The sequence below is a fragment of the Cibotium barometz genome, chromosome 15, assembly GCF_041138505.1.
Source record: "Cibotium barometz isolate CiBa-2024 chromosome 15, ASM4113850v1, whole genome shotgun sequence".
NCBI lineage: Eukaryota > Viridiplantae > Streptophyta > Polypodiopsida > Cyatheales > Cibotiaceae > Cibotium > Cibotium barometz.
Window position 1 is genome coordinate 40,622,535 of NC_141060.1, and position 18,524 is coordinate 40,641,058.

At 43.9% G+C, this 18,524-nt stretch overlaps 1 protein-coding gene across 2 annotated transcripts in view; it reads left to right on the forward strand.

Annotated features, from left to right (window-relative positions):
* Positions 1-1,798: 1,798 nt before the first annotated feature.
* The window catches only part of LOC147631303 (phosphatase IMPL1, chloroplastic-like), a 32,458-nt gene continuing 15,732 nt past the window's right edge, over positions 1,799-18,524 (forward strand). Inside the window, exons 1-10 of one of the 2 annotated variants that reach the window (XM_086809682.1) lie at positions 1,801-2,181; positions 2,583-2,650; positions 2,741-2,874; positions 10,282-10,370; positions 10,548-10,605; positions 10,766-10,818; positions 10,907-11,005; positions 11,129-11,242; positions 11,402-11,503; positions 12,135-12,281. In XM_086809682.1, the coding sequence (XP_086665808.1) occupies positions 1,849-2,181; positions 2,583-2,650; positions 2,741-2,874; positions 10,282-10,370; positions 10,548-10,605; positions 10,766-10,818; positions 10,907-11,005; positions 11,129-11,242; positions 11,402-11,503; positions 12,135-12,155 (1,071 nt within the window). In that variant the 5' untranslated portion in view covers positions 1,801-1,848 and the 3' untranslated portion in view covers positions 12,156-12,281. Of the gene's footprint in view, positions 2,182-2,582; positions 2,651-2,740; positions 2,875-10,281; positions 10,371-10,547; positions 10,606-10,765; positions 10,819-10,906; positions 11,006-11,128; positions 11,243-11,401; positions 11,504-12,134; positions 12,282-18,524 lie in introns of those variants that run through there. The other variant, XM_086809683.1, reaches the window with a different exon arrangement.

Here is an 18,524-nt window from a genome sequence, read left to right on the forward strand (position 1 = left end):
TTGTAACTTTTCACTGAACCAGAAATTGGGTATACACAGTCAAAATCGATACTTTGACATAATGCCGGTGCTACACCGAAAACTTATAGAGCTAAAAGCAAGGCCCAAAATGGACCCAAAATGCAAAAAACTTATGGTTAATCAAGTTAATTAAACACGATAGGGTCTTGTTCCTTCACCAAGAAGGATGCCTTAATTTAAGACAATGACTTCCATGTCTGTATGTAGCTCTCATAGCTACCTAAAAGTGTTGCTCCAAAATCAAAAGGGGAAAAGAGATGGAATTACACTTACCCCTGTACCACTTCCTTAGCTTACCCCTTGCTTGCCTCTTAAGCTCTTCACATAAACTGGTGCTCTAATACTATGGGAGGAATACAAGGAAGAGGGAGAGCTTGAGCTCCTTACACACACGAGTACACAAGTACACAAGAGAGATGGATGTCTGAATTCTCTTCTATTCTCTTCTTCTCTACAACCATAACATAAAGAGACGAGCATACATACTATAAGGGAAAGTATTCTCCTATTATAACTTTACAAAGGTTAATCCATAATGTGAACCCGATTACATGAGTGAGCGCTATAGTTATGGAATAACTCTAATATACCAAAGCGGCTCTCACACAAAAACCACTAACAGCATATCACCTATAATCTTACCAACCATATAATTTCATAAGTGTGAAAGCTATCACCAGGGGCAAGTCATTAATGTCTACAACACTAGTTGCACTCAATATCTTAACATAAAGTTACAATTGGTTATGCACCATTTTGGTTAGCACATGAGTAGGCGTAGTGATATCGATGGAAACTTGAGAATTGTAGTTAGTGAATGTCTAGTTAAAAATGCAATGGCTAGAAAGATTAATTGACTTAGAGAATCTGGATGAAACTAGATTAGTAGCATCATAGGGGTTCCTTAGAAAAAATGGTTTCACTAAAATGTCAAGAAGAAGGAACTTAAGGAAGGGGATTTAGCCCTTATGTTCGGGGTTGGTTCCAACAACAATAAGAAGAAGTTGAAATTTTGGGTTATGGGACCATTTGGTTATAGATTGAGTTGTGAATCACTCCACAAGGCTCGGTGAGAATGGAGACCCTTGATGGTGTCAAAATGGAATGATACATCAATGAAAGTAAGCTAAAAAGGAATATCTCTATCTCTATCTCTCTCATCTCTTAAAGTGTGAAGTGATAAAGTGGATTGCTAAAGACTCACGAAACTCAGGATACAGAAGGCGGTATGAGACTTCCCCAAGGAGGATAAGTCAAAAACTAAATCAGAACTCTTCAATTTAAAGACTAAACCATCTCAACAAAATGGGTCAAGAAACCTCTTCTTCAATCTCAAGTGCACTAAGGAGAAAAGAAGGTGTGGATACCAAAACAAGAAATCATCACACAGAACAAGGTTAGTACCACACATGGTAAACCTCAATACTGACACCCCACAACTGAACACTGAAAACAAAGCTCTTTGAAGTGTTAGTGAGACAGTTGCTAATGGGAATGGAGATATAAAATCGTCATATTGGGAACCCCTAGAAGAATTTATCAGAATGGACTGTTTAAAAGGCCTCTTTGCACTGGAGAAAGGTGGCACCTTGAACCACTTGCATTTTTAAATGTTCTAAAGTTCAGAGGTAAGGTTTCTAACCTTACCAAGTCTAAGTTTTGTAACCTTATAAAATCTAAAGTTGGTATCCTTATAAAATCTAAAGTTGGTAGCCTTAGACTTTAGTTCGAGTGAATAAGCACCATAAAAAAAATTAATTAATGGGTTCGAGTGAATACGGCACATAAAAAAAAATTTAACGTGCTTTGCAGGACCTTACAAAATGTATGATGAATTACGATCATGGAAGAGGCATCTATAGAAGAGTGGACGACGCCGAGGTGAGAGGAAAGGAGCACAACATGGCCATCGTGGCTATGGCGATGGCGTCCTCATTCCTGCATAGGTCTATCTGGTCCCCTTCCTACCACCCTCGCTTCTTTTCCCCTTCTTCTCCATCTCCATCTCGCCTCTCTCTGCATCTTATGTCGCCCCGCTCTGCCATCGCCGGAACTCACTACTCCCGCATCGCAGCAGACCCCGCACGTCTTCCTCTCTCTCGCGAATCCATCGACAGCCTGCAAGATGTCTTACAATCTGCTGCAAAGCGAGGAGCCGACGTAATTCTCGTTCATCTAGGGTTCCATGATTTTGGCAGATGACAATGAGGTTTGGAATTAAATGATCCGCAACTAGGGATATTTAGCAGAAGAGGATTTAATTAGCAGGTGCAGAAAAATAGGATTAAAGTTAAACCTTTTTGAAAGGAAGATTAGTGTAAATTACGAATGTATGCTTACATGCATACATGTGTGTGTGTATACGTATGCATGCATGCATGCACACACGGGGTGTATTATGTATGTGTGTTTCATTATTCTGTTGTTCTTAATACATTCATTCAGGGTTTAATCACTTAATTAGGAGAGGGATTAGTGTAAATATTGTCTTAGCTTATTTACTCCATCTTAGGTAGAGTCATTAGTTTGATAATGTAACAGCTTATCCTGTTATTATGTAGGTCGTGATGGCAGCTGTAGACAAGCAGCGGAACATTGACTATAAAGGAAAAACTGACCTTGTGACCGAGTAAGGGAGAAACTTAAATTTTTATAATCTTGATTAAGCCCTGCACTTAATCTTGATTGCTTTATTTTAATCGTCCCCTTTGTTGTACAGCACAGATAAGCGATGTGAGCTAGCCATTTTGGAAATAGTAAATGCAAAATGTCCAGACCACTTAATATTAGGGGAAGAGGGTGGTGTTAGTGGTGATCCGTCTTCGCCATTTCTATGGTGCATTGACCCTCTTGGTAATTCTTTGTGATCTCTTTCCCTTTTGTCGATGTTGGATCAAAGTTACAGTTTGCCGCCATGTGCAATTCCATGGATTACATTTTCTTATTTGACTATGAATGGCTTTGGCATCATTAATGTGCTTTTAGTATGAGCTTTCAATGTGGAGAAGTGTTAGAAACTTATTATGACAAAGATTTGCCCACTATATTATAAAGGAAGGAAATAACCTTTCTCTTATCTAGAATGGATTTGTAAAGCCTCGGATGCATCAGCAAATGATTAACAAAGGTATTAGTCCTGGACTGGCAGAGCAAGAGACTAGATACCGACTATCTTACATAGAAAGCTTAGGAACTCCCACCTTCAATTGGTGAGCAATGGTCCAAATTCAAAGATGTCAAGATACAATGATGCAAAGCTAAGATGATTGACCATTTGAAAAAGTAGGCATTTAACACATTCTCCACTCATGGGATCAATCCCCCTTGTTCTTGAAAGTTTTAGTTCAAAAATTTTGTCATTTCATACATTAAGTGCTGATGACATGAGTGGGCCCTGCCCCTTGGGGATGTTGTAGCATGCAGTCTTTGCTATGCAGGATCGAGTTGATGGTTTGAATGCTTTGTGAGTGGACTCTTGTGAAGTTAACATTATGCTTTTGTTCTTCATTTGGGAGTTAATCAGTTAGGTGAATTGGTTTAGGCCCTAGGGTGAGGGTTCACTCATGACTAACAGAATTCAGGACTTGTCAATGTGCGTTTGTGTGTGGACTTTGTGCATTTGCATGTGCTTGAGGCTTGAGCATGTTCCTGTCTACATGTTCACTTGTCTACATGTTCACTTCTGTGTGTGTCCCTGTAATTGAAATTTTTGAGCCTGATGAGTAGCCTTTAAAAGTTGTTCTCATGCATGTCAAATCCCCACGGATCTCCTCGTGATCGTTCTTGGTACGAGACTCGAATCCTGCAAACAAACGAATAAACAACAAGGGGGTGCAGGCCTGACTCACCTCCCAACCATGACAGCCGTGGGCAAGCCCCCAGTCTTGGCTGTCCCCACCGAGCCACGAGCTGAGCTAACTAGGTTGAAACATGACGTACCGACCAATCTCCTCCTCGCGACGTCCCATACCGCCACGAAGCTGCCCTAGATTGCTGTCGGCCTCTGTTGCGTAAAGCAGGTGCACGTCTGCACTAGATCCAGGCTCCAAGACCATAGAGCTCTCACAAACTCGCGAGACTCTCTATATCTCAATAACTAACCTTGGCCACCCTTTTATAGGCTCTTGGCCGGTCATCGGGCGTCCACACTTAGGCGCCTGCCCGTCCATACTTGGGTGCCCGCTCGTTAGTATATCCCTAACTCAGCTCGTCAATCAGCCTGCCTAGCTCCAAGCTTCCCCAAGCTTCGAAACTAGTCTTGCATGCGTGTAGCACACGGTAGATACACACTGTGTACATGATATACTCCCCTTCCTCTAAGAGCTCACTCCTGAGCTCACTAAAAAGCCAGGGTAATCTCTCTGAAGAGCAGTCAATGTCTCCCATGTAGCGTCCTTCTCAACACGATCCTTCCACTTGATCTTGTATTCCGTGATAAGCGTATTACGCAATCTTCTTTCACGAAATCCAAGAATCTTTTCAGGTTCGTGCGGAACAAATGTCATGTCCTCGACATCTATGATTTCTTGAGGAGTAACTAACTGATCTGCTCCGTCCAGTACTTCCTTAAGTCTACTGACATGAAATACAGGATGAACTTTCACATGAGAAGGCAAATCCAATTCATATGCAACTGAACCAATCTGTTGTGTAATACGAAATGGTCCACAGTATCTAGGGGATAATTTCGGAGATTGACCTGTCCGTAAAGTCTCAGAATCTTTCGGAACTTGCAAATACACCATCGTTCCTTCAGAGAACTCTCTAGGTGAACGATGTCTATTAGAATAAAATCTGTCTCGGTCTTGAGCACTTCTAATAGATTCCTTCGCAACTTGTAACATTTCCTGCATATCTTGCAAAAAATTACGTGCTGCATCATGCTGAAGTCCTGAGAATCCTACTGTAACAGGTGATCTAGGTTGAAAACCATACATAAGCATGAAAGGACTAAAACCTGTACTCGTATGCTTAGTACTGTTATATGCAAATTCTAACATAGGAAGATAATCCTCCCATGAACTTTGTCTTTTGGATACATATACTCGAAGCATATCCTCCGAAATCTGATTCACTCTCTTAGTCTGGCCATCAGATTGAGGATGATCAGAGGAACTCAAATTCAAAGTTGTTTCCAACTCCTCAAAAACAAGTTTCCAAAAGTCACTCGTAAACTTAGAGTCCCTATCACTGACTATGTCCTGCGGTAACCCGTACAGTCTAAACAATTGCTCGATAAACTGTCGTGCTAATTGCGTAGCTGTAATAGTCTTTCGGGTCGGTAAAAATCTAGTCATTTTTGTCAAGCGATCTACCACAACCCAAATAGAATCGTGGCCTTGATATGTTCTTGGCAATCCGGTAATAAAATCTATGGAAATACTTTCCAATTTATTACCTGGGATTTGCAAAGAATGCAACAACCCAGCTTGTCTAAAGCGTTCAGCTTTATTTGCGTGACAAATTTGACACTTGAGAACATAATCTTCTACATACCCTTTCATCTTTGGCCAATAAAAAGTGTGTTTCACTAATGATAATGTCCTGTGTACCCCAGGGTGTCCAGTAGAAGGGGCGTCGTGACACTCCTTAAGAATCTTGGACCTAATGTCCGGGATATGTGGTACACAAATTTTGTCATTACGGAATAGTAAACCATTCCGAATCATCCACTGGTCTTCTGCAGCCTGAATGGTAGACTGCTCAGTCATGGAGTCTTGGTCAATCAATGAGCTCCCGTCCTGGATCTTTTGCCAAAATGGACCAAAATAACTATCAGTCCTGCAAAGCCCTCTCAATGACTAAAATAAGTCAGTAGAAATCTCGGTGAACGACAAAGTATTCACCTCTCTAATTCGACTAAGCGTATATGCAATACTATTCATGGACCCTTTCCGATAACGGATCTCAAAATCAAAATCTTTCATTAACTCCGCCCAACAAGCTTTCCTTCCTCTCAAATCATCCGCATCACACACATACTTGATTGACTGATGATCAGTCAATACCACAAACTTGGAGCCATATAAATAATGTCTCCAAACCTTAAGAGCATGAATCACAGCATAAAGCTCCTTCTCAAGGGTTGGCCAACGAGATTGAGTGTCGTCTAGCTTTTTACTTTCAAAAGCAACCGGTCTACCATCTTGAAATAGAGTAGCCCCGATAGCATAGTCACTGGCATCAGTTTCAAGAACATAAGGCCGACTAGGATCAGGTAATGCTAAGATAGGTGCTTCCTTGACTTTATCCTTCAAAAGTCTGAAGGCCATATCCAAATCGTTAGTCCAAGTGATAGGCTAATTTGACTTACGTCCACGACCTTTCAATAAGTTGGTCATCGGTAGTGTGAGCTGAGAATACTCCCGTACAGATTTCCGAAGAAAAACTACAAAATCGAGAAAAGAACAAAGTTGTTTCACTGTTCGCTGTATAGGCCAGTCCAGAACCTTCTGAACTCAGTCATAGTCAATGCTCAATCCATCTCTAGTGATCTTGTGTTCCAAGTAAATGATGTCGGTCATAAAGAACTCACATTTACTTAACTTAGCATATAGTCGATTTTGTCTTAAAATAGATAAGACAATCGTGAGGTGTTTGACATGATCCTCAAGAGTACGACTATATATCAAAATATCATCTAGGAACACTGCCACAAATTTTCCCAAATGTTCACGAAAAAGACCGTTCATCATTTGCTGGAAAGTGGCTGGAGCATTGGTTAACCCAAAAGGTAATACGAGAAACTCGTAATGGCCATACCTAGTTCAAAAGGCGGTTCTTTCGACATGCCTTTCATGAATACGTATCTGGTGATAGCCAGTGTGTAAATCTATCTTCATGAAATATTTCGCTCCTGCTAACCGGTCAATCAAGTCATCTGATCTAGGGAGAGGATAACGGTTCTTAATGGTCAGCTTGTTCAATCTCTTGTAATCTATACACATTCTCCAAGTATTGTCCTTCTTTCTCCTAAGCAACACAGGTGCACCCCAAGGTGATTTACTTGGACGGATCTGGCCAATCCTCAAATAATCTTCGAGTTGTTTAGCCAACTCATCTTCCTCAGCTTGGCTCATCTTGTAAGGTGGAATACTGACAGGATGAGCACCAGGGATCAAGTCAATACGATGATCTACTGCCCGTTCAGGTGGTAAACCCGATGGCAGTTCCTTAGGAAATACATCTTGAAATGAATCAAGTATCTTTTGTAATTCTTTGCTTTCAAACACACTTAATTCATTGACATCCATGGAAGGTATGAGAAATGAAGAAAGTGGGATCAATACACAATGGAAAGCGGTATACAAAGAAGAATCCATTATATTTCCAAAATCAATTGTATTTACAAGAGGTCCCTGAGAGGGATGAATACAATCACCTAAAATACTATACTTGGTGTCCCTATGCTGAAAAGCAAAAATATGACTAGACCAATCTATCTGGATTTGAAGAGTCTTAAACCACTCAATCCCTAATAACAAGTCTACATTTTCTAGATGCATTACATAGCATTCCAGAGTATCTTTGTAGTCCTGAATTTGGATTGGAAGCATCTCCACCTTTCGATCCCATACTTGCCTTCCCGCAGGTAGGCGTACCTCATAGGTATGATCGTTGGGTGTCGTATCAAGACTCAATTTCTGCACAAGTTTGTAGTTGTTGGCTTAGGATTGAGTTCCTTCCACCAAAGCAAAGCTTTGCCGGACAAGAAACTTGCTGCTAACTGGATCTTCTTTCCATCATCATATGGATGAAACTGAAAGTGAACTTGCCACTTATATAGCCAAGTGTCCACGATCTCCTTGGTGCGTTGCTTTTGCTCGCCCCCGAACGGTTCCGGAGTAATGTTGGGGCCCAAAGCAGAAGCCAAGGTATCCATACCTGATAGAGCTGAGAGGGTAGTGGTCAAGAGAACGATGGAGTTCTGCAAAGCTTGCATCTGGGCTGCGATTTGTGCCTAACGTTCCGACGAAGAAGCTTCGAGAGCTACTTTGAACTCTTGGAAATCTGATTTTGACACAAAATCGTTAAAAAGATCGGCATCGGTATCTTCCGTAGCCGGCAAGCCTTCGCGTTCCACAAGGGGCTCCAACTCTGATTCTTGGGTCGACATCGTGAAGAGGGTAAGCGGAGAGAAAATTCGATCTTTGCACAATAAAAGTGCGAGTGAACTTGAGAGCTTGAGAGCTTGAAAACTTGAGAGGTGTGTGGCAAGAAGCCCACTTAAGGGGGTATATAAAGCTTTTCCCAAAAGCTAAAAATCCCCAAAAGCTATCCTTAGCTTTTGCTTTTGTGTTTTTAAAAATAAAAATAAAAATTATATATATATATATATATATATATATATATATATATATATATATATATATATATATTCTATTTTCTTAAAAAAACACACACACACGTTTAAAGCATAAGTTTTAAAACCCCTCTTATTAGGTTTAGCCAAAAAAAACGACAAGGTAGCATAGTTTTTTTTTTCTTCTATTTTTTTTAAAAGAAAACTTAAAAAAACCTTACTGACGGCTTGCTTTTCGAATTTCTGTTGCGCCCACTTGTCCGCCACACATGCGCTGCGTGTACCTGCCTGCGTATGCCTGTGCGCGAGTCTGGTTGCTACCTGGCGGTGCTGCCTGCGCATAACGTGTACTACACGCCTGCGCGCACGGACAAGAGCGCTGCCTGCTTGCCTGTGTACCACCCGTCGAGTGCCCACGTCAGCCACCTGTAGCGTTTCTGCGCAGGGAATCTGTGGACTGTTCGTGTACGCCTGCGATCAGCTGGCTCGTGTACGCCTGCAAAAATCAGCTGCCCGCCAGCTAGCTGTCTTGCACACGACTGTATGCCTGCAATCAGCTAGCTCGTGTACGCCTGCAATCAGCTGGCTGGGCGCTGCCGCCAGCGCACCTGTCTTGCACACGACTGTATGCCTGCGTATCAACCGGCCTGCTCACACTTGGCTGAGCGAAAGCAGTCGCCTGACTACGTATCGATGCTTGCAAACAGCCGCCCTGCGTATATCTACGTGTGATGAGATTCTTCACACATAGAACAACGCAATAAGCATACAAGCGCAATTTCTCTTTCTCTCTCTCTCTCTCTCTCGTTCAATCCAAAAGCAAACGTGCTTTTTCTGTTTTCTCTCTACGTTCATGCGACTGCACAATGAAACTCTCCTCTTCTTTGCAAAGCAACGACCCTACCATCTACCTTTCCCATCAACATGGGTTTCTTTGATGAAAAAAAACACATACTGAATCTGCACAGAAAAAACAGCAAGCTTTTTTAACACATACCTTTCTTCGACCTCATCTTCTCTACCTACCGACTTGCTCGTTCATGAGGTATGCTCTGATACCACTATCAAATCCCCACGGATCTCCTCGTGATCGTTCTTGGTACGAGACTCGAATCCTGCAAACAAACGAATAAACAACAAGGGGGTGCAGGCCTGACTCACCTCCCAACCATGATAGCCGTGGGCAAGCCCACCGTCTTGGTTGTCCCCACCGGGCCACGAGCTGAGCTAACTAGGTTGACGTACTGACCAATCTCCTCCTCGCGACGTCCCATACCGCCACGAAGCTGCCCTCGCGGGCCTGGAGATTACTGCCGGCCTCGGCTGCGTAAAGCGGGTGCACGTCTGCACTAGATCCAAGCTCCAAGACCATAGAACTCTCACAAACTCGCGAGACTCTCTATATCTCAATAACTAACCTTGGCCACCCTTTTATAGGCTCTTGGCCGGTCATCGGGTGTCCACACTTGGACGCCCGCCCGTCCATACTTGGATGCCCGCCTGTTAGTATATCCCTAACTCAGCCCGTCAATCAGCCTGCCTAGCTCCAAGCTTCCCCAAGCCTCGAAACTAGTCTTGCGTGCGTGTAGCACACGGTAGACACACACTGTGCACATGACAATGCATGGATGCCTTTTTTTCACACCTGGATAGCCACTTGGTGCCGCCAAAGAAGACTCCATGTTCTGAGGAAATCTTTGAGCAACTGTGGATTCATAGTTCAACTGAATTTTCTGTACTCAATTGTTTTATAGTTTTTCAAACGCAAGTAGGAGGCTCCCACAATAAGTAGCGTCGGCTTTGCTTCCTTTTGCCCCCAGTATTTCAACCCCCAATATTTCAATGCAAAAAAATGTTCACTCTTTGCTGCCAAATGTAGCTTTTGTTTTGGTCTCTCATTACAAATAGATGCACTTAAAATTATTCCAGTCCTGTTGTTCTATGCTTTGTTCTTGCAGATGGAACTACAAATTTTGCACATGGTTATCCGTCCTTTGGAGTATCAATTGCAATTCTTTACAGAGGAAAGCCTCTTGCAGCTAGTGTGGTATGTTCTTGATTTCAATTATTTGGGTTGTAATAAGGCGTAATGAAACACACTTGTGTAAAAAGACAGTCTTCTATACCAATTGAAAAGATTGAATGCCAATCTTGTTTGTTTCACTACAATCGGCTCTTCTATAGAGATGCTTTGAGAATTAGCTGACAGCATAATACTGGCCAGGTTGAATTTTCAGGAGGACCTTACTGTTGGGTGACAAGAACTTTTACTGCATCTGCAGGCAACACTACAACTGCCTATTAGTCAGTCCTGAGCTTAATGGTCTTCTTTTGTGCCTATTAGTTACATACTTTGCATTTGTGGCTGTCCGTTTCTTCTTCTTAAACATGATTTGTTCAAGGAGGAGTTTTTTTTTGAGAAGTGCTGTCTGTTTTTAGCAGGGGGTGGAGCTTTCTGCAATGGAGAGAGAATAATTGTTAGTGCTGCTGACGAGGTTTGGCTGCCTCACAAAATAGTCATCTTAAAGTAACTGCATTCTTTGCCATTACCTTATGCAACTTGCTTTCACCTTTTCAAAACAGGTGGAGAAGTCACTATTTGTGACAGGTTTTGGTTATGAGCATGATGAGGCTTGGGCCACGAACATTGCCTTATTTAAAGTGTTTACTGACATAAGTCGAGTATGGGCCTTAACACTCTGCAACACACCCATGGTTTTTTCATTTACTTGCTGTTCCGTAATGACCCTATCTATGTTTATCATTTAATACCATTTTATGAACCAATCTATCTTTGCGGTCCAGGGTGTGAGGCGCCTGGGTGCTGCCTCAGTTGACATGTGCCATGTTGCTCTTGGCATTGTGGAAGCTTACTGGGAGTATCGTCTCAAGCCCTGGGACATGGCTGCTGGCGCACTGGTATTTTTGCTTCTTTTGCCATACCAAATTACATACGCATGTTATGATAAGTTTTGTTCTATTAAGCACAGTATTTTATCTGGAGTTTGTCATCGTATTCAGCTCAAGAGAGGTTCTTGTTTTTGTTCCTAAGCTGCAGTGTTCTTACTCTCCATGCAGATAGTTGAAGAGGCAGGGGGAAAAGTTACATGCATGGACGGAGGGGACTTCTGTGTGTTTGATAGATCAGTTTTGGTGTCAAATGGTCACCTCCACGACAAGGTAACATTTTTATATATTTCACCCCCTTTTTTTGGACTCGTGATAGTTTAAAATCATATTACTCAGCCTCTGTCACTATCTATGTTTTTACCAGGCCAGCCTACTAGCATGGTATGAACATGACTTGAGTGAATACCTTAATTGAACTTTTGTAAACTTTGGTATAGCCAGTTGAAAAGTTTGCTCTAGCATCAAAGATTGCAGAGTATTCATACAGTTCTGAGTGCAAAGGCAGAAACACGTTTTTGGAGAAATTGGTTCCCAGTATATGTGAGTCTGCTGTTGGTGATGGAGTTCTTGCCTCTTAATTGAAGAAGAATTCAGAAATTTGCATTGACTGGCCTTGAAGTGTCCTTTTTGTAGAGTTTGATTTTTATGCAAAACCATGGTTTATTGTTATGCATGACCAATGGCTATACCAACAATGACCACTTTCATCCGGCCTTGCCTTAGGCATTGAATGCTCTCATGTGGGATACTAGTAGCTCAAACCTTGCCCAATGTCTCCACATCCCTAGTAGATGCAGGGGGCATTCTCTGTGTGTGTGTGTGTGTTTTTTTCCGGCTGGCCTTAGGCTCAAGATCCTCCTGTAATTATTGTTTTTCACTGCTTATATGCACTGGCCTGTAGGTGCTTTTTTTCATGCCCTGAGGTGATGCCGCTGATGAAGCACTTTGTAGGGTTTTGAACCCAGGAGCTCTTGGTCCTAGACAAGCACCTTTACCACTTGAGCTATGACCTCACTAGCAGCGAACTTTCTCTCTTACTTGGTTTAGGTGTCACATGCGAAAGCTCTATGTACCTTCTTTCAGCCGTAAAAGTATGCTGAATAGGAACCTTGATGCAAGACACCAACAAAGATAGAGAGAGGAGATTGGGTAAGTCTTTTTTATTCGTTATATATGGGCAACCGTTGGGCACTTGCTACAGCAATTGGGCATGTATTTGAGCCATTGGGCACTTGCTATTGCCTTGGGATATTGTATCTTAGCCATATGATGGGTTTATGGACAGCTTTATGGGCCTATGATTTAGCCATATGGGCTTATGGACAGCTCTATTGAAGTATGATTCAGCCATATGGGTCTACCGACAGCTATGTGGGCTATTGAATAAGCTATGTTGGATGGTATCCATATGGAATATACAAATTCTTGGCATTTTCATCGAGCTTTTTGATGACAGCCTGTGTATATGAATTTCATGGTTGTATGTGGATAAATTTGGAGTATGTGCTCCCCAAAGCTTGTACATGATATTTTTCTCCTTGGGTAATAAAAGACTCCGAGGGGGGGGGGGGGGGGGGGGGGTTGGCTCATTCCGCCCTCTATGTCGTGTCAGATGTGCACATCTCTCTTTTATAGTTTGTGTGGAATTAAGTGGCATATGTTTGCCAGTTTAAGTGTTTAATTGCATTAATGGTCAAGTCATTTGATAAACCCCTTCTGCCACACTTGGAGTTACAGAAAATACATCTCTTTCTTGCTGAAAATTATAACATAATGATCAAATACTGTTGCCTTCAAGATTTCTTCGCGATGGGAGTCTTCAAAATAGTCCCCAATAGCCGGTAAACTTCATGGGCAGCTTGAGAGAGAGAGAGAGAGAGAGAGAGAGAGAGAGAGAACAGAAACGTCTATGAAGTCCAACACTAAGGAAAGCATACGAATGGCTACCCTTGGGTACATATGCTCCTAGTTGCCAAATAGAAATGTTGTCGGCTAGCTGTACTCGATTGCCATGTCATCAGTGCCTGACCGTGCACGTCACATCCCTATCTGGCTCTGCCTTGCATACTTGTAGGTGTGTCACACCAGTAGTCCACACAGATGCATTATCGTGCTCTTCTTCTTGACCAAGAGGACGAGGAGCTTGGATGGACCAAGCCTTTGGCCAACATTTTCTCCAGCTTGCTGCTTGAGCTTTGTTATCTCGGGATGACTCATCCAATAGGGGCAAAGAGATGGGGGATCTACACTAGGAATGAGGTCAATGTGGTGGTCCTCGGGCTGTAACGGAGGTAACTCGTGGGGAAAATCTGCACTGAATAAGTGTCAATGCTCATCCAAAATGCAGTGTCTTATGTGCTGCCAAATCCTCCAAGTTGTATGGTTTAATAGCTCAGACATATACCATACATGTATGACCACCCTTGCGTACCACGTAGTTCATCTGAAGGACGGATATAACTGCAACAAGGCTTATGGAGACAGTAAGGAATCCCCAATCACCTCTAAGGAGTGGCCAGAAGTATCCAAGAAAGTCAACTTGTGCTCCTTGTGGTAGACCACGCCCGCATGATCATACAACCATGGGGGGCCTAGAATAATATCCCTTGATTCAAAGGTGCCACCTTGAATGTGTGACGTTTAGAAAACTCTACAAAAGCCAAGAGGGCATCCTCGAAGGTCTCCGCAATCTACAATTGGTTTGATTTCTTTCGCTTGCCTCTCATGGCGATGGCTAGGAATACACCATTGGTATCCACCATCGTAGGAAACTTCAACCTCTCAACCACACGGTCTCTAATGATGTCCTTTGAGGCTCCTCCATCGATGAGTATGGACACCGGATGTCCATAAAGCATCCCTCCGCACATCACCGTATTATGCTTGTCAAGGCCACTGAGATCCTCCTAGACTATGTCACCAACCTGGACATTTCCCAGTCTGAAAGGGGTATGGTGGACTCCAGGATGTTTAAATATTTGGAAAGTACAAGCTTTGGGAATGGGGGATTATCCTAGAATACAAAGGACCACACTCCTAAAATTTAGGAGAGTTGCTATTTTTGGCCCGACTCCGATAGAAATTCTGTTCGCGTCATTACATCTGGAATTGAGCAGATACCAAGAGTTGGCAAAGTGCCTATGACAGAATGTCTACGAGTTGGGATATTTTTAGAGGTAAAGATTATGGAAAGACCCATGTCTTAGATTGGGACATGTGGCAAGAAAGTGGACCAAAGTGAGACAAGTGGCCTGACACTTGTTAGAAAGTGGATCAAAGTGAGACAAGTGGCCTCACACTTGTCACTTCAGCTATTGTGTGGCTCTCCACTTGTCATTGTAGCCTTCTCTTGCCATTTTAGCTCATGGGAGGCCCAAATCTATAAATTGGAGCCCCCTCTCCTCATTAATAGAGGCTCTCTTGCTGCACACTAGCCTCTACCACCGTTGAAGGCTTTCCTAATGATGGCTACTCTCTTTCTCTCTCTCTTGAAGGCTGCCCATGAAGAATACCGGCTGTTGGGGACTGTTTTGGAGGCTTCCATCGTGAAGAAATACTGAAGGCAAGGGTATTCAATCATTTATTATGATTTCTAGCCATTGTACTTCTTGTACCAGCATTTGTACTTGTTGTACCTGCTGTACCAGCCACCGCACCGTCTGTACCAGCTATTGTTCTATCTGTACCAGCCCTTGTACCGGCTGTACCAGCCATTGTACCTACTATACTAGCCACTGTACCTATTGTTCCGGCTGAATGGAGAGCTGAACCTATTGTACCAGCTCTATTGCATGAAGACCCGTGGTTTTTGGGGAAGAATCAATACCCACACGGAGGTATATGGATTATGTTGTTGGCTCGGCATTTCTACAGCCTATCTTCCGGCTTGGTTGCCTCGTGTTGGGTTGTGTTATGGCATTTGTATATGGATAATCCGGCATCTCCCATGGGGAGAGTAAGGCCCTCAAAGCTTGTACATGATATTATTCTCCTTGGGTAATAAAATACTCCAAGGGAGGGGTCGGCCCATTCCGGCCTCTATACGGTGTCACATGTGCAAGCTCCATTTTCAGCATTTGTGGATGTTTTGTCCAGCTTTTATGTTTTATGCAAAGTGATGATGGTTATGTGTTAAGGTTGTGGCCATGTTTAAATGTTTTAATATGCATTGATGGTATCAACAAGTGTGTCAAAGGCCCTAGTCCCCCGGGCACCCGCCGCGAGTTTCAGACTAGGTCGGGTGAAGAGTAGTTGTGGTACTGGTGGGAGTTGGAGGGAGAGTAGATGGTGTAGGTGTCGTAGATATGATTGTTAGAAGTCATCTCCTGTCTTTGTTTAGACACCAAGGCCTCTGTTGTGGGTGTGCCCGCCCTTTGTAGGTGCTTTATCATTTTTCCTCACTCCCCGTATTTTTTTCCCATTTTTTCTATGGCATGGGAGGCAGTCTTGTAGTGGCAGGAGACCTTGATCTTGGCCAAGTGCATCTGTGTTTACACTGGAGGTGGCCGACTGTTTTGCACAAGTCGTGGACCTTCTTGATGCTGGCCGACACTGCTACTGGCCGACTGTACACTTCAGCAGGTTGTGGAGTATGTGGTCTTGTCGGGTGCCCTACAGCAGCCGACTGCTGTTTGGGGGCCATATAAAATGGCCCCTCAGCCCCTTGTCGGGATCTTCTTTGTGTATATAGAGCAGAGTTACACGCCTCTATCTCTCTCTCTCTCTCTTGTGCTGTTGTTTTCTGCATTGCGTTTGCTCTCGTGTTCCCAGATCTGGTCATCATCTCTGCTGCGCATTCTGACATGGTATCAGAGCCATAGGCTCTTGATAGTTCTTGGGATTTGTGTTGTTGATTGGTGGGCTGTTGTGTTGCTGTTTGGTGGACTGTTAGGGATTGTTCGGGAAGAGGAGAAGCAAGAGAACGGCAGGCTGATTTGCTGGACAACCACTTGCAGGCGTAAGTTCTTCTTTGTTCCCACCCACCCACCCTTTTTCAGAGTACATCCCCACAATGGCAGATCTGTATGAGATGGCCGAGAGACATGTGAAGATCCTTACACTCCCCACGTTCCCGGTAGATCGTCAACTGGACAGGAACAACTACGACATATGGAAGGTTATGATGGAATCTGTTCTGGAGTCTTACGACCTCACTGATTTCATCGTTGTTGGGGTTCCACGGCCGGAAGTAGAGGAAGGGGAGTTACCGTCGATCTGAAAGGACCGGGAGGCACACAGGCACAGATTTGGGATCGTGTCAACGCCAGGATCCGTTCATTTATCTTCCTCAACTGCACACCGCAGGTAATCAATCATGTAAAGCGTATGAAGCTCTAGAGGTATATGGTAGCATTTGGCTTTTCTTTACAACAAGGTATCGCCCATGAAGAGGATTTCCTTGGAAGTACAGATGCGGGTTATGAGCCCTGCAAAGTCGTTGACGATGCGGGAGCATATTATCAAGCTGCAGGCTCTTCAGTAAGAAGTTCTTCAAGCTGGGAAGGAGATATCGTTAGAGGACATGGCCATAACGTTGCTGTCGCATTTGCCCTCTCAGTACTCAGCATTTTACTCGTCTTTGATTACCAGTGGCAGGCTCAGCACCATCACGTGGGAGGAGCTTGTGCCCATGGTCTTGGACCAAGAGGAACGTTTCACGAACCCTTCTCAGGGTGGAGGTTCGGAGGCCTTAACTGGCCAACGGTCGAAAGGCCGTAACCTGGCAAAGGGAAGGCTTCATCGGAGAAGTCTTATGAGAAGAAGTCCGTCGCTGACGGCGAGAAACTAAAGGTAGAGAGAACCTGTAATGATTGTGGCGAGAAAGGCCACTATTGGAGGCAGTGTCCCAAGCGGAAGACCGAGAAGGGTGAAGATTCCTCAGCAGCAATCATGAAGACTCCGGCTTTTGTGCACCTGGAGGTGATGGACACTGATGTTTCATTTTCTTTAGGCAGGGAGGAGGTTGGAGGATTCTCCGCAACGGATACTTGGGAGTGGATTCTAGACAGTGGTGCTTCTAGGCACATGACTCCTTCCCGCTCATATTTACAGTATCTCTGCAATTATTCTGGGTGCAGATGACTCTTTGGGAGGCAGGATTGCGTATCCTGTGGTTTTTGCGGCATGCGAAGGATCATGGACTCTTTTACACAGGAGGGGGGTTGATGGATGGAGTCCGACTCCACGGTTGGAGTGACTTAGATTGGGGAGGAGATCCAGACAGCAATCATCTTTTGCCTTGTCGTTAACAGAGGCAGAGTACCGGGCTACTTGTGGTGCTGCTTGTGAGGTGGTAAGGTTGCACAGGTTGCATTGCAAGATTGGGCTTCCATTGGAGGAACCCATGGTCATCCAGAGGCACTTTGTTCGTGAACAGATCGTCGCTGATGACATCTTGCTAGAGTTCTATTCGACGGAGGACAGTACGGTGGACCTCTTCATGAAGTCGCTATCTCAGGATTTGCTCAGGCGGCACCCCAGCTCCTTGTGGTTGGTTTCACAGCCAGGAGCTGAGAGGGGGTGTTAGAAGTCATCTCCTGTCTTTGTTTAGACACCAGGGCCTTTGTTGTGGGTATGCTCGCCCTTTGTAGGTGTTTTATCATTTTTCCTCACTCCCCGTATTTTTTCCCCATTTTTCCTATTTTTTTTGTGGCATGGGAGGCAGTCTTGTAGTGGCAGGAGGACCTTGATCTTGGCCGATTGCATCTGTGTTTACACTGGAGGTGGCCGACTGTTTTGCACAGCTGTTGTTTTCTGCATTGCGTTTGCTCGTGTTCCCATATCTGGTCATCATCTCGGTTGCGCATTCTGACAATGACTGAGCAGACGAATTGGCCTTCTTCTTGGACTTCTCCTTGCCCTTGCCATTCAGCTTCCTCGTGTTCTTTGGACAGTCCCTTCCAATATGCTCGATGAAATACAATAATAGCACTATCTAGTAGCCATCTTGGCGCAGTGCTCTTCAGAGGTGAGGCAAGTCACCGAGACTCCCCCACTTGCTTTGTCCTTATCATCCTTCGCCTTGGACTTGGCATCCTTTTCTTCACCTTTCTACTGCCCTTGCTGTTGAGTCCCAGACTTGGAACCTGCTCGCGTCTCGCGAGGGTTGTAGCAAGACAAACCACATTTGAAAGATCACAGGGCCGATGTGCATGAACATGTGTGTGCAAAGACGGTTTCAATGTTAGCTTTGATAGAAGCAAAGCTGTAAACCCTCACTCACTCAATGTTCACAGATTAAAGAGAACATCAGGAAGAGAGAGGGTGTAGAAGGCTAGTTCACTTGGAGCAA